At 40.5% G+C, this 12569-nt stretch overlaps 1 protein-coding gene across 1 annotated transcript in view; it reads left to right on the top strand.

The window, feature by feature from the left end:
• Positions 1-12569, top strand: part of LOC135510600 (adhesion G protein-coupled receptor L3-like) — a 355347-nt gene that overhangs the window by 176360 nt on the left and 166418 nt on the right. The window contains 1 exon segment of the mRNA XM_064931641.1: positions 10388-10497. Within this exon segment, the coding sequence (XP_064787713.1) occupies positions 10388-10497 (110 nt within the window).

Below are 12569 nucleotides of genomic sequence, written 5' to 3'. Positions count from 1 at the left end.
CCAGAGCAACTTACAGGAACAATTAGGGTTAAGTGCCTTGCTCAGGGAACATCGATAGATTTTTCACCTCAGGGATTCGAATCAGCAACCTTTCGGTGACTGGCCCAACGCTCTTAGCCGCTTGGCTACCTGCTGCCCGATCATCTGTAGCCTTTGTCATTTCAGCGTGAGTCACAGGGAAAGAAGCAAGTGTCAAGGCGGCTAGCCTGTAACACAAGCCCTGTTCTTGTGGTTCAGGTTAGTACTATGTGTGCCAATTTGGCACTGCCAAATAGGTTTGTCGACACTATGGCCAGATTGAGAACTCAAAGCTGGTCAACCTTGGCTAGTGAGGGGCAAAGTATTTTTATGCTAAGCACTTCAGAGACCTTGATTTAGCTAGAGATTTATACAAATTCAAGAGAATAGTCATTTATGCCAAGACACTTCTTTTCTGAGCAGAGTCAATAAGTGTAGAAAATCGAAAAATCAGCAAGAGGGAATGTTTGGAGCGTTTGGTTATATTTGTCTCATCAATCATCGTGACCTGTAAACCAACTGAGAGACCCTTACACTCCGAAATGTGGTTTCATTCATCCGCCCTGAGAAAGCACCCATTCTTTTAAACACACACCACTATACAGTCCTAGGAATTGCATATGTTTATCACAGACTCTGAGCATTGAGCTTACAGTTTCTTGGATTTCTGCCAAAGTGCTAGAGGGATAAAGCTGCTGTACTCGAATCCTATGGTGTGTTTTAGTATGATATACAAGTCAAAATACAATAACCCACAAGCAGGGCCGGCCCTGGCCTTTTGGGGCCCTATCCGAGATTTGGTTGGGGGATCCCCCACCTCGCAGCAAAACATTCAGGTGGCCTCCGTCTTGATGGTGGAGAAAGAAATGTATTTTTTTAGGTATGTTTTCTGCAATTCTACTCATTTTATTATGGGGCAGATATAAACATATTTTGTTTTAAAGCTAATTTCCTGCAATTCTATTCATTCTACCATAGGGTTGAACAATTATATCCATTCTACCATAGGGTTGAACAATTATATCCATTCTACCATAGAGTTGAACAATTCTATTCATTCTACCATAGGTTTGAACAATTTATATTCATTCTACCATAGGGTTGAACAATTATATTAATTCTACCATAGGTTTGAACAATTCTATTCATTCTAACATAGAGTTGAACAATTCTACCTATTCACCATAGGGTTGTGTATTACTATTCTTACTCTTAATAGTAAGTTGAGACCTTGACTGAGTTCCTTAAAAAAATGTTTTTGTTGTGGGCCCTAAGCGACCGCTTATGCCCACAAGCTCTGCAGCAGTCTGGGTTCTTGTCCATAAATGGTGAGGGAGGAGAGAGAGTCCATTTTATGATTTGGTGCCTACTTCTTTGTGGACACTATTCCTACAGGATGAATGGGGACTTATTTCAGATATACAATATAGGAGAGTGGGAATTGTGAGCAGCCAAAGCCCACTATATGAAAAGCCACTAAACTGTTGCAATGTCTGAGTAGGATTATGTTTGTCAGGGAGGAAAAAGTCCCAAGCTGCTCATATTTGGAGAAGTGCTCTCCCCTCCGTTCCAGAATCAAACCACAATGATCCAGATTCAATCAACCTAGAACCTTTCAATGTCTCCACAATTCCCCCACAACTCATATCCCCACGGGTAATTCAACTCCATTCATTCAGGGCCCGGAGAATAGCTTCTAAATACATTACAAGTTAGTCATTTGATTGAGCAGTCACTTTTGTGCGTCTGCTTAGTTCCACGTAACTAATCCTGTGGAACTATAGAAAAGGGGATCAGGTTTGTCGCCCAGAGTGCTTCATCAAAAGACAGGCACACAGCTCTTCTCTCCTCTCCAACCAGTCCTAATATTTATATATTTCTTAATTTCGTTATTGTACTTTTAGATTTGCGTGTAGTGTTGATAATTGTTAGATATTGTAGCACTGTTGGACCTAGGAAAAACAAGCATTTTGCTACACCCCCAATAACATCTGCTAAATACGTGTACCAATAAAATGTTATTTGATGTTCCACTAATGCTAACTGAACATCCACTTCTGTAAACATTTGAGTTGACGTAAGCCACAGCAAGGGGGCCTTATTGTATCGCCTTTACGTTATGATTGTCTTGATGGCTTGTCGTGATGCTCCATGGAGCTTAGAATACACCGCTGGGCTTGAGCGGTTTAAAATGGGGGTCCCGTCAGCTCTGGGCATTAAATCCCCCTCCCACACACCTTCCCTTGTATGTACTGTTTACATTGGTTTCCCATCTATCTGTTTCTCTATGTTAAGCTCCATTCAGCATGGGTTGTGGCGTCGGAGGATGGAAAAATGACAAATGGATAGAAAATTTAGAACTGCCAACTGTGGACTGAAGAAGTCTCTGGATTTGTGTGATCCATGTATTCAGTGATGCCATAATAGATGATTTATCAAGTTTGCGGTGTGCGAGTGAGCCAAGACATGGACGCGAGCTCGCTCTATGCGTCCACGGCATGCGTGTCTGTGTAGGTTGGTGTATTGTGCCCTGAGAGATCTGTTTAACCTTGCCGATGCTTTCCATGTACGTGTGGGCACAGCTTCATAATATGAGCTTTTGCTAAGGTCGCTTTGATCCATGCCACTGTCAAGGCTAATGTAGTTTTAATACGAATTCAAAGATTAGACTTCAGTCCACAGAAAGATATCATGCCTTTGTGTGGCGCACTCAATATGTCTTGCACACCGAAGGGGACTGAGTGAAGGGCGTCAAAAGGCACACCCAATGAACACACAAACACAGTACACATGGCTCTCTACAACATCCTTGAATCTCGTTTTAAAAACAGTCTGGCACTGGAGAAGGACATGTCGCTGTAGTGTGGGGATAAGAGAGAGAGAGATAAGACATGCCGTTTTCTGACAGGCTGGAGGAAAAAGAGATGGATGCTGTGGCGCTCAGCTGGGACAGACAATGAATGAAGTGTACTGTAGGCAGGAGGACCATCACTAAAGCATAATGGGTCCCTACAGAGGGCCCAGGATGTTGACCCATTCTTCACTCTCTTGCTCTTTTTTTTCTGTCTCCTCTGCCTCTCCTCTTTCTCTCGCTGTCACTTGCTCTTGTTTCTAACTCCCTCTCTTTCTCTCACTCTCCACACTCATTTCAGACCTGTCCAGACCAGGTCAGATGAGACTGCTAGCTCCGGTCTCCTCGGTCTCCACTTTCACTCTCTAAAGAGTAGGGCACATTATTTTTTTCTTGTTGCCACTGGTGGCAGACTAATAACAGATACTTTGTCAGCCTGACTGTAGCACTGTGATGCTTGTCCCCCTGCTAGCACACTCAAACAGACATGAAGGGGACACACCAGGGAATTGTTTTTTCAGAAAAAGTAAAAGTTAAATGGAAGTGTTTGTTTCTTTTTTGACATGTTTATTCCTCAAAGATACTGAACTGTGGAAGAACTCAGTCCCTGTTGGTGGACTTCTTTGCAGTCAGTGCACCATATTCTGTCTGTTTTGGGAAATGTTTCTTCAATATTCTTGTACAAATTGCTTTTGTAGCAATTCAGTGCAGCTAATGCTACGGGTCACTATTATCTGAAATCCATAAATATTGTTCTGTCATAAGCAGTTTATTGGACTCGTCTGTATCTTTTTGACCAGATTTCAATCAGTATATCAGTCTATTTGCAGCTGAATGAGGATATTGATAGACGCTTTCCCGTGTTTTCGTTCTCAAATGCTGACTAATGTGTCATCTGAGGTGGACTGCACAGCCCCAGTATTGGACAGACACCATAGTGCTGTCTGTGTTCGGATGAGGGGGAGGGTGTGATGACTGAACCCGTTCATTGTCACTTTGGTGGCAGTGGTGGGATCAAGCAGCGATTATAGCGTTTACGGTTTGTGCTTACATGGTGCTCTGTGCTTTGTGCCACATCCACTGTCATCAGCTGTGCTGTCTGAGCCCTAATCTGGCCACTGTAACAAATGGTGAGGGAGCAGGCGGCAAAGTGTAGGGAGTGACGGCTTGGCCGGGGGCTGCTGTAGGGGCGGTTTATGGCCAAATTGAAAAATGACTAGCAAAGGTTCTCGCCCCTAACAAGCTCTGAGATGAATACTAACGTCGACAGAGATGTTTATTTGTCTAAAACGGGCTGTTCGTGTCAACATCTTTTTTTCTTCTTTTTTTTTTTTTTTAGCTCCTTAATTGAATATGATCACCTTTTGTCTTCCTGCCTATGTTCTGAGAGTACGCATGTTAGTGGTGCTCGTTTGTCGAAGTGAAATAGTCTTTATTCAAATGACATGGCGATGAACAGGAGGCCGAATATGCTGCAGTGAAACAGTTAATTATTAATTTCATGTTTTGCTGGAATGCCTACTGCAGATCCTGAATGTTTTTCTAAATGATGTTATCCTTTGTCCTTGATGATTTTTTTGCAGTAATCTAGGATCTGCTGCAGTAATCAAGGGTCTGCCAAGTTTGCAGCATACACATGACATAAGCCATTAAAATCAAAGTTTTGAACACAATTTTTGTTCACCCAGAAAAAACAATTCACTCAAATGTATTTCTATTGAACTCTTACACTTACTAAGCACAACGCGAGTGATGTCATTTCTCAAGGGTGGAGTTCCCCCTAGGTACTGATCTAGGATCAGCTTCCCCTTCCCCAATTCTAACCTAATGAAACACTGGCCCAAGATCAGCGTCTGAGGAAAATATGTGATCGTATTATTCATTTCCATGTTTGAATCATTCAACGTCCTGAGAATCTGTTGGCTCAGTCTGCAAGTTCAAAGGGGCTGCGTCTGAGCCAAGAGTCTGAAACCCTGATTATCCTCCTAATTGGTCATTGTGAAGTCATAGCGCCACGTGGTACGGCATGCGGCCCCTTCCATCGATTCCTTCCCACTCTGCTATTGATTTGCACTTAATGTGTTTAATTGTATTTTTCATCTGGAGTATTATAGGGCCTAACTGTATGTGCCTTCAGGAAGTCAGTTCTCAGTTGACATGAGACTGAGATATTTGTCCCAAATTGCACCCTATTCCATACATGGTTAACTACTTTTGATCAGCGCTCTATTGGCCCTGGTCAAAAGTAGTGCACTAAATACGGGCTTGGTAAAAAGTAGTGTAATAAATTGGTAATAGGATACCATTTGGGATGCAGCGTGATAGAGAGGTTAAATTGTAGGCTGTGCGCTGAATGATATGTGCCACAATGCCTTGTGGGAATTGGAATATGGGTCAAGACAGATGTAAAGACCGGGATTAAGTGTGCAATCTACATCATGGAGTATTATATTTTTTAATCCACCCCAGAGGAAATGTTTTACAAACCATGATTAAAGTTGCTGAATATGACAGGGCCTTGAGTGGAACTGTTTGTTTGTCAACATGTTTTAATCAAAAAGATAATGTTCTATTGAGGATGGTATTGGCTTTGTAAAATAGCCCTCCTACGGAGAGAGCTCTCTTTGAATATCCAAAAATGTATATTTAAATCTCTTTAATCATGATAAACACGAGAGATTACATGATTGCTGTTTCTTGACAAATGTATTTAAGACAATGTACTGTGTGTGTGTGTGTGTGTGTGTGTATGCATGTTTTGAAGAGCTGCCTGTCCAATTTACCTTGCCTTTCTAACTCCATCTTACATCCAATCGCTTACACCTTCCCACCCCATCACCCTCGACAATTATTCCTTGATAGTAAACCAAGAGAGGATAGAGAAACCTGCCCGGTGATGAGGAAGGCCACTATAATTGTTTTCCCTTTTTATCAGCCTGACCCTTATTTATTTGAGTGGTGTTTACAGCCTTTGGAATTAACTCTTCAAATGAACAAACAGTTGTCCAGATGTGTGTCTGACAGAGGCTCTTTTCCCCCTCGCCCCGTAAGCTGGGGTGTGAGTGAGTGACGGCGAGGGGTCATGACCCCATAAAGCCGGGATGGGTGTTGGAGCTCCGGACCATATCTCATTAAAGGGGCACGGCCTTCACTCTCTCCCCTCACTGGAGCGATTGATTTGTCCAGGACCAATCAATGTTAATTAAGGTGTAAGGGAACCCTTTAATTGTGCTGTATGAATCATTGTGTCAGCTAGCGCCTTGACCTTCTCTGGCTTACATTGTGACGAACAGCTCCTTGTGCGAAGAAAATACATTCCAGATATTGCCAGGTGAGCATAGTAGATATCAGAGAAGATTTTGTTATAGGAGTTTTAGATTTATTCGTTTTGTCAAGGGATGACCAAGAGTTTAGGTTCACATGCATAGGTCAATACAGTACATTGTGAATGGCTCTCATGAAAAGCACTGTCAATGCATTTGAGATCTTGTCAGATTAACCTAATAGATAGAATAATAGTTTTGGTAGTAAATATGTTTTAGATAATCCAGGTAACGCTAGTAGATGTGCCAAATTACAGAGGAGGAACTTCTTGATGCAATTAAAGCATTTAAATCCGGGAACTCCAAACCTGGTAGATTATCAGATGCTCAACAAAAACGTATGCTTTCATTATTACTGAAACAGTGGTAAAGATCCAGTCCATCTAAAGAAATTGGAGGCCCCTTACACTTTAGTGTTCTGATGCATAAATTCTAGTAAAATGCATCGCGCATAGAATTAAAAAGGTATTGTTGGATATTTTTTCATGCTAATCAGACTGTTTTTTTTTACATGGACAAATCTCTTATAAAGTGGGTTAAAGTCATGTATAGTAATCCTGGGTGTAAAATAGTCAATAATGGCTACGTCTCTGAAAGTATAAAACTGTCACGAGGAGTAAAACAAGGTTGTCCACTATCAGCATATCTATTTATTATGGCCATCGAAAAGTTAGCTAATAAAATCAGATCCAACAATAATATCAATGGGTTAGAAATCAAGGGCTTAAAAATATCCACAATTCCACAATTTGGATCCCTCCACATCCTCACAGAGGATCTAGATAATTGTTCTAACCTCTCTGGATTACAACCAAATAATGATATTCAAATCCAAATTATGATATTCAAATCCAATATTACATATTGGATCACAAACAAATAAAACTTTTACATTACCGTGTAGTTTACCAATAAACTGTTCTGGTGGTGATGTGGACATACTTGGTATATGTATCCCCAAAGAAAGAAATAATCGCACTACAAAACATTTTAATAGAAAGTTCGCAAAAATAGATATCTTGCCACTATGGAAAGGAAATTACTTGTCTATTTGTGGGAAAAATCACCTTGATTAACTCTTTAGTCATTTCCCAGTTGAAGTATTTATTTTTGGTCTTGCCTACTCACGAGGTGAGATCTCGCATGGAGCCCCAGACCGAGGGTGATTGACCGTCATCTTGAACTTCTTCCATTTTCTAATAATTGCGCCAACAGTTGTTGCCTTCTCACCAAGCTGCTTGCCTATTGTCCTGTAGCCCATCCCAGCCTTGTGCAGGTCTACAATTTTAACCCTGATGTCCTTACACAGCTCGGTGTCTTGGCCATTGTGGAGAGGTTGGAGTCTGTTTGATTGAGTGTGTGGACAGGTGTCTTTTATACAGGTAATGAGTTCAAACAGGTGCAGTTCAAACAGGTAATGAGTGGAGAACAGGAGGGCTTCTTAAAGAAAAAACTAACAGGTCTGTGAGAGCCGGAATTCTTACTGGTTTGTAGGTGATCAAATACTTATGCCATGCAATAAAATGCAAATGAATTAAAAATCATACAATGTGATTTTCTGGATTTTTGTATTAGATTCTGTCTCCCACAGTTGAAGTGTACCTATGATAAAAATTACAGACCTCTACATGCTTTGTAAGTAGGAAAACCTGTATACACTTTGTAAATAATATGGTAAATAGGACTGTTGGAAAAATACATCGAAATGTCTCCTCTACTCAAAATTACAACCAACTCAGAGCAGCATTACCGCAAGTGGAAGGGGGGAAAAGTAGGGAACTAGTTGGGTTGTGTATCGGAGGACGCATGACTTTCAACCTTCGTCTCTCCCGAGCCCATACGGGAGTTGTAGCGATGAGACAAGATAGTAGCTACTACAACAATTGGATACCACAAAATTGGGGAGAAAAAGGGGTAAAAATAAATAAATAAATAAAATAATTGGGATAAATAAAAAAGTATACCAATTCTTGCAGCCAATAAAATGTTATATACAGTGCCAGTCAAAGGTTTGGTCATACCTACTCATTTAAGGGTTTTTTCTTTATTTTTTAAAACTTTTTTCTACATTGTAGAATTATAGTGAAGGCATCAAAACTATGAAATAAAACATATGGAATCATGTAGTCACCAAAAAAGTCTTAAACAAATCAAAATATATTTTATATTTGAGATTCTTTAAAGTAGCCACCCTTTGCTTGATGACAACTTTGCACACTCTTGGCATTTTCTCAACCAGCTTCACCTGGAATGTTTTTCCAACCGTCTTGAAGGAGTTCCTACATATGCCAGGCACTTGTTGGCTGATTTTCCAAACCACCTCAATTGGGTTGTGGTCGGGTGATTGTGGGGGCCAGGTAATCTGATGCAGCACTCCATCACTCTCCTTCTTGGTCAAATAGCCCTTACACAGCCTGGAGGTGTATTAGGTCATTGTCCTGTTGAAAAACAAATGATAGTCCCACTAAGCGCAAAACAAATTGGATGGCCTATCACTGCAGAATGCTCTGGTTGCCATGCTGGTTAAGTGTGCCTTGAATTCTAAATAAATCACAGATTTAGTTAACTCTAATGAAATGATCCTTACGGATTTTGCGACTGCAGTTCTTAAAATTTTCCAGATTTGACTGATCTTCATGTCTTAAAGTTATGATGGACTGTCGAACCCCCCCCCCCCCCGACCCCGCCACCTTGTCACAACACAACCGATTGGCTCAAACGCATTAAGAGGGAAAGAAAGTCCACAAATGAACTTTGAACAAGGCACACCTGTTATGCATTCCAGGTGACTACCTCATGAAGATGGTTGAGAGAATGCCAAGAGTGTGCAAAGCTGTCATCAAGGCAAAGGGTAGCTACTTTGAAGAACCATATAAAATATATTTTGATTTGTTTAACACTTTTTTTGGTTACTACATGATTCCATATGTGTTATTTCATAGTTTTGATGTCTTCACTATTATTCTACCATGTAGAAAAAATAAAAAATAAAGAAAAACCCTTGAATGAGTAGGTGTGTCCAAACTTTTGGTACTGTATGTATACAAAAAATATATATGGGGCATGCAGACAATTACATTGACGGAAGCCACAATCTATCTGCACTATTAAAGCTGATCTGTCCCCTCAAAAAATATATTAAGAAGAAAGAAAGAAAAGAAGAGAAAGTAAATGTGCCAATTTGGTTGTATGATTTTATGGATTTTTACATAAAGTTGAGGTTCACGTGCCGGGGGCATGTGACCACTAACTCCTCTAGTGGTGACATTGACCTTTGCCTCCTGTTGGTCTACTGATGTGCACAGATGATTTATTCAGATCAATCGATACACTCGTTTAAGCATGTGATAGTTAATGTCGTGCAGTAAGTGTGGTGGGATCGAGCTTTGATTGATGACTGCCTAAAGTAAAATGGCAGACTTAAGACACTGCCAGCCAAGTAATTGTGTTAATAATGAAAGCCGAGGTGAAAGCTCTTTCGCGTCTGAGCCGATTTTGCACTCGGCCGACTGTGTCCTCTCCCAATCCGTCATGCCCTGAATATGAGTCTGCACGCGGTCTAAATTCATATCACGGCAGAGAAAATGACTGCATACCAAATGGCACCCTGTTTACTACATAATGCACGAGTTTTGACCAGGTCTCAAAGGCCTCTGGTCAAAAGCAGTGCACTATAAAGGGAATAAGTTGTCATTTAGGACAAAGACATTGTTTTAGCCCGAGTCCAACCTTCTTCTTCTCGCCAAATGGATGATTTTACCGTTGACGGCTTGGCAGTCAATGTTCACTGAACCCGCAATGCATCAATTTCTCAGTCTGAGCAGCAAAATGAAATGGGAATTCATTCTAGTTCATTAAACACTCGCTAAATGTTTATCATAGCAACATCAGCGTTTTATTGTGGTACCTCTGGATATTGACTGTAATGGTTCTATTATCAGTATATCTGAATTCACAAACACACCCCTGTAACGGTCCAACACATGGTTAATATTTTCATTTTGATGTCCTGGATAGTTGGTCCTTGAATCCATAGCTGTCTATAAAGTGTTACATTTTTCTATCGCCATCCCTTATCTGGTGACCAAAAACACTTTCAGAATGACTGATTTGTTGTTGTTTGAATCCCAGATTGCCCCTTTTAACCTCACCTTTTAACCTCACCTTTTAACCTCACCCTTTTCTTCTTTTTCAGATGTAATAATCGGACCCAGTGTGCTGTAGTGGCTGGACTAGATGTATTTCCTGACCCTTGCCCCGGAACCTATAAGTACCTTGAGGTCCAGTACGAATGTGTACCCTACAGTACGTATCTCTTCATTCTCTTGTGTTCTTCTAAGCAGTTCATGGATACTTCCAAAATTGCACTCTATTCCCTATATAGTGCACTACCTGCTGTATGTGACTCTGGTCAGTAGTGCACTATAAAGAGAATAGGGTGCCATTTGGGATGACGCCCGTGACAGTGCATGATACATGTTGTATTGTAATGCTCTTCTTCGTCATGCTTAATTCCATGTAACAGCAATGCCACTTTACTCTGTCACATACAAAAATGTATGATTGTGTCCTTAACATGTCTTTATGTTGAAGTTAATGTGGTCCCTTTTAAGTAAGCTGCTACGGTATATAGGAAGGTACAGTAGCAACTCTGGCACTGGAAAATGTCACTATCTGATTCTGGTACCTCTCAATGTATCTAAATGTGAAAAATGAACGTTCAAATGAACTTACACAGGACAATATGGTTACCTTCATTCAAAACCAAGGTACTTTGTCTCATATATCTGTTTGAATGTCAGATCTATTTCTCTTCTATCCAACTCATCATTTAAAATGTTCACGTAGGAATAACAATGTCAATGACATTCTAGCACATGCCATGTTGGGCTTATAATAAATATCTGTTAGTGGATTTCTGATGTTGACGGTATTGATTGCTTTGTTGTTTGATGTTAAAGTGAGACGTTGGATTCAAGGTAGATTCAGATTTGATGTAGAATTTGTCTTCAATATATTAGCAAAGGGCTATCATCTATAAGGAAATCAGTATTGACATTTTGACGTTGATGTCATTCATCTTCCACAAATTCTTGACAGCGTTTTCAGAAAACTGACAAGACTGACTGATTTCTGTCAGTAGAGGTAATTGTAATTATAAAACCACAAAGATAGCCCTAGTTGATGATGAAACAAAACCAGATGCTCTGGAATTGGTCAATCAATTTGCTCACACACCTAAACGAAAATATTGCATCATCACCTTCTGCTCTAAGTATTCACGCTTCTGTCAAAGCTATTACCAACTGTCAAGTTAGAGCATTAGCATCAAAGGCAGTTTAGCTTGATTCAAAATGCAGTTGTGTTCGCTTAGATTCGAGCCAGTCCATTTTTCACACACACTTCCTTTAAGAGATGAGACCAAGGCCTGAACCTTCAAAACCTAAAGAAACAGCATGCCTTTCAGCCACGGTGGCATCATAGCATGGCCTAAGAACCCCAAAGGTATCCATGACTGAATTGGAAATGGAAATGGTTTGAGGTTTGAATAGAATACTCAGCGTGCAGACGGGAGTAAACAGACGAACAGGAAAAGAGGATGAGGTCACAGGAAGTGCACAGACATTATCGCGTAACGTCCCACATTGTTATTCGCTGAACCTCGAAAAGAGAAAGTAGTTTACTGTGGAACCGAAGGTGTCGAACCCAAAGTGGATTTATAAACTACTGTAATTTGGAATGAACTTGAAGTGACGTTTAAAGTCAATTATATTTGCTTCCATCCAGCTTGTTGCCTTTGAAGAATGGATTGCTGCTTGCTTGGCATCAAATGAAACAAATGTCACATATCAGATGTTATCATTTCATTTTGACGTGCTTTAATCTATATTTGCTATATTAACAAATAGTTCTCATCTTATTAAGAATTTGCACCATATTTTACATATTTAGCTTGGTTCCTTGAGCCAAATAACCATACCTGGTTGTTTCCACCACTGTCTTATTGACAACTCATATTAAGCACATAGTATTTTCTCTCTTTCTACCCCCCCCCCCATCACTCTCACCCTCTCTCTCTGCCTATATCTATATCCCTCAATCTCTCTCTCTTCCTGTGCAGGACGTTTTCATCAGTATTCCGGTGCTGAAAGCAGGCACTGTCAGTATAAGTTACAGCTCCTCTCTCCATCTTCCATCAGCAGAGGAGAATGGCTCCATCAGACCCACACCTGTAATAATAGGGAATGATACGCTGCAGAGAGCTTCACGCTGATGCGATATGATATTGATTTTATTAATTGGTGATTCGTTTCGAGCCATGAATCGTAATGGAAATGCAATGGCGGATATTCTTGGAGCCAGCCACACCAGTGTTT

This window comes from Oncorhynchus masou, chromosome 23 (genome assembly GCF_036934945.1).
Source record: "Oncorhynchus masou masou isolate Uvic2021 chromosome 23, UVic_Omas_1.1, whole genome shotgun sequence".
NCBI lineage: Eukaryota > Metazoa > Chordata > Actinopteri > Salmoniformes > Salmonidae > Oncorhynchus > Oncorhynchus masou.
Note: the sequence above shows the minus strand (reverse complement) of the source record. Positions and strands in the feature narration are given on the sequence as shown.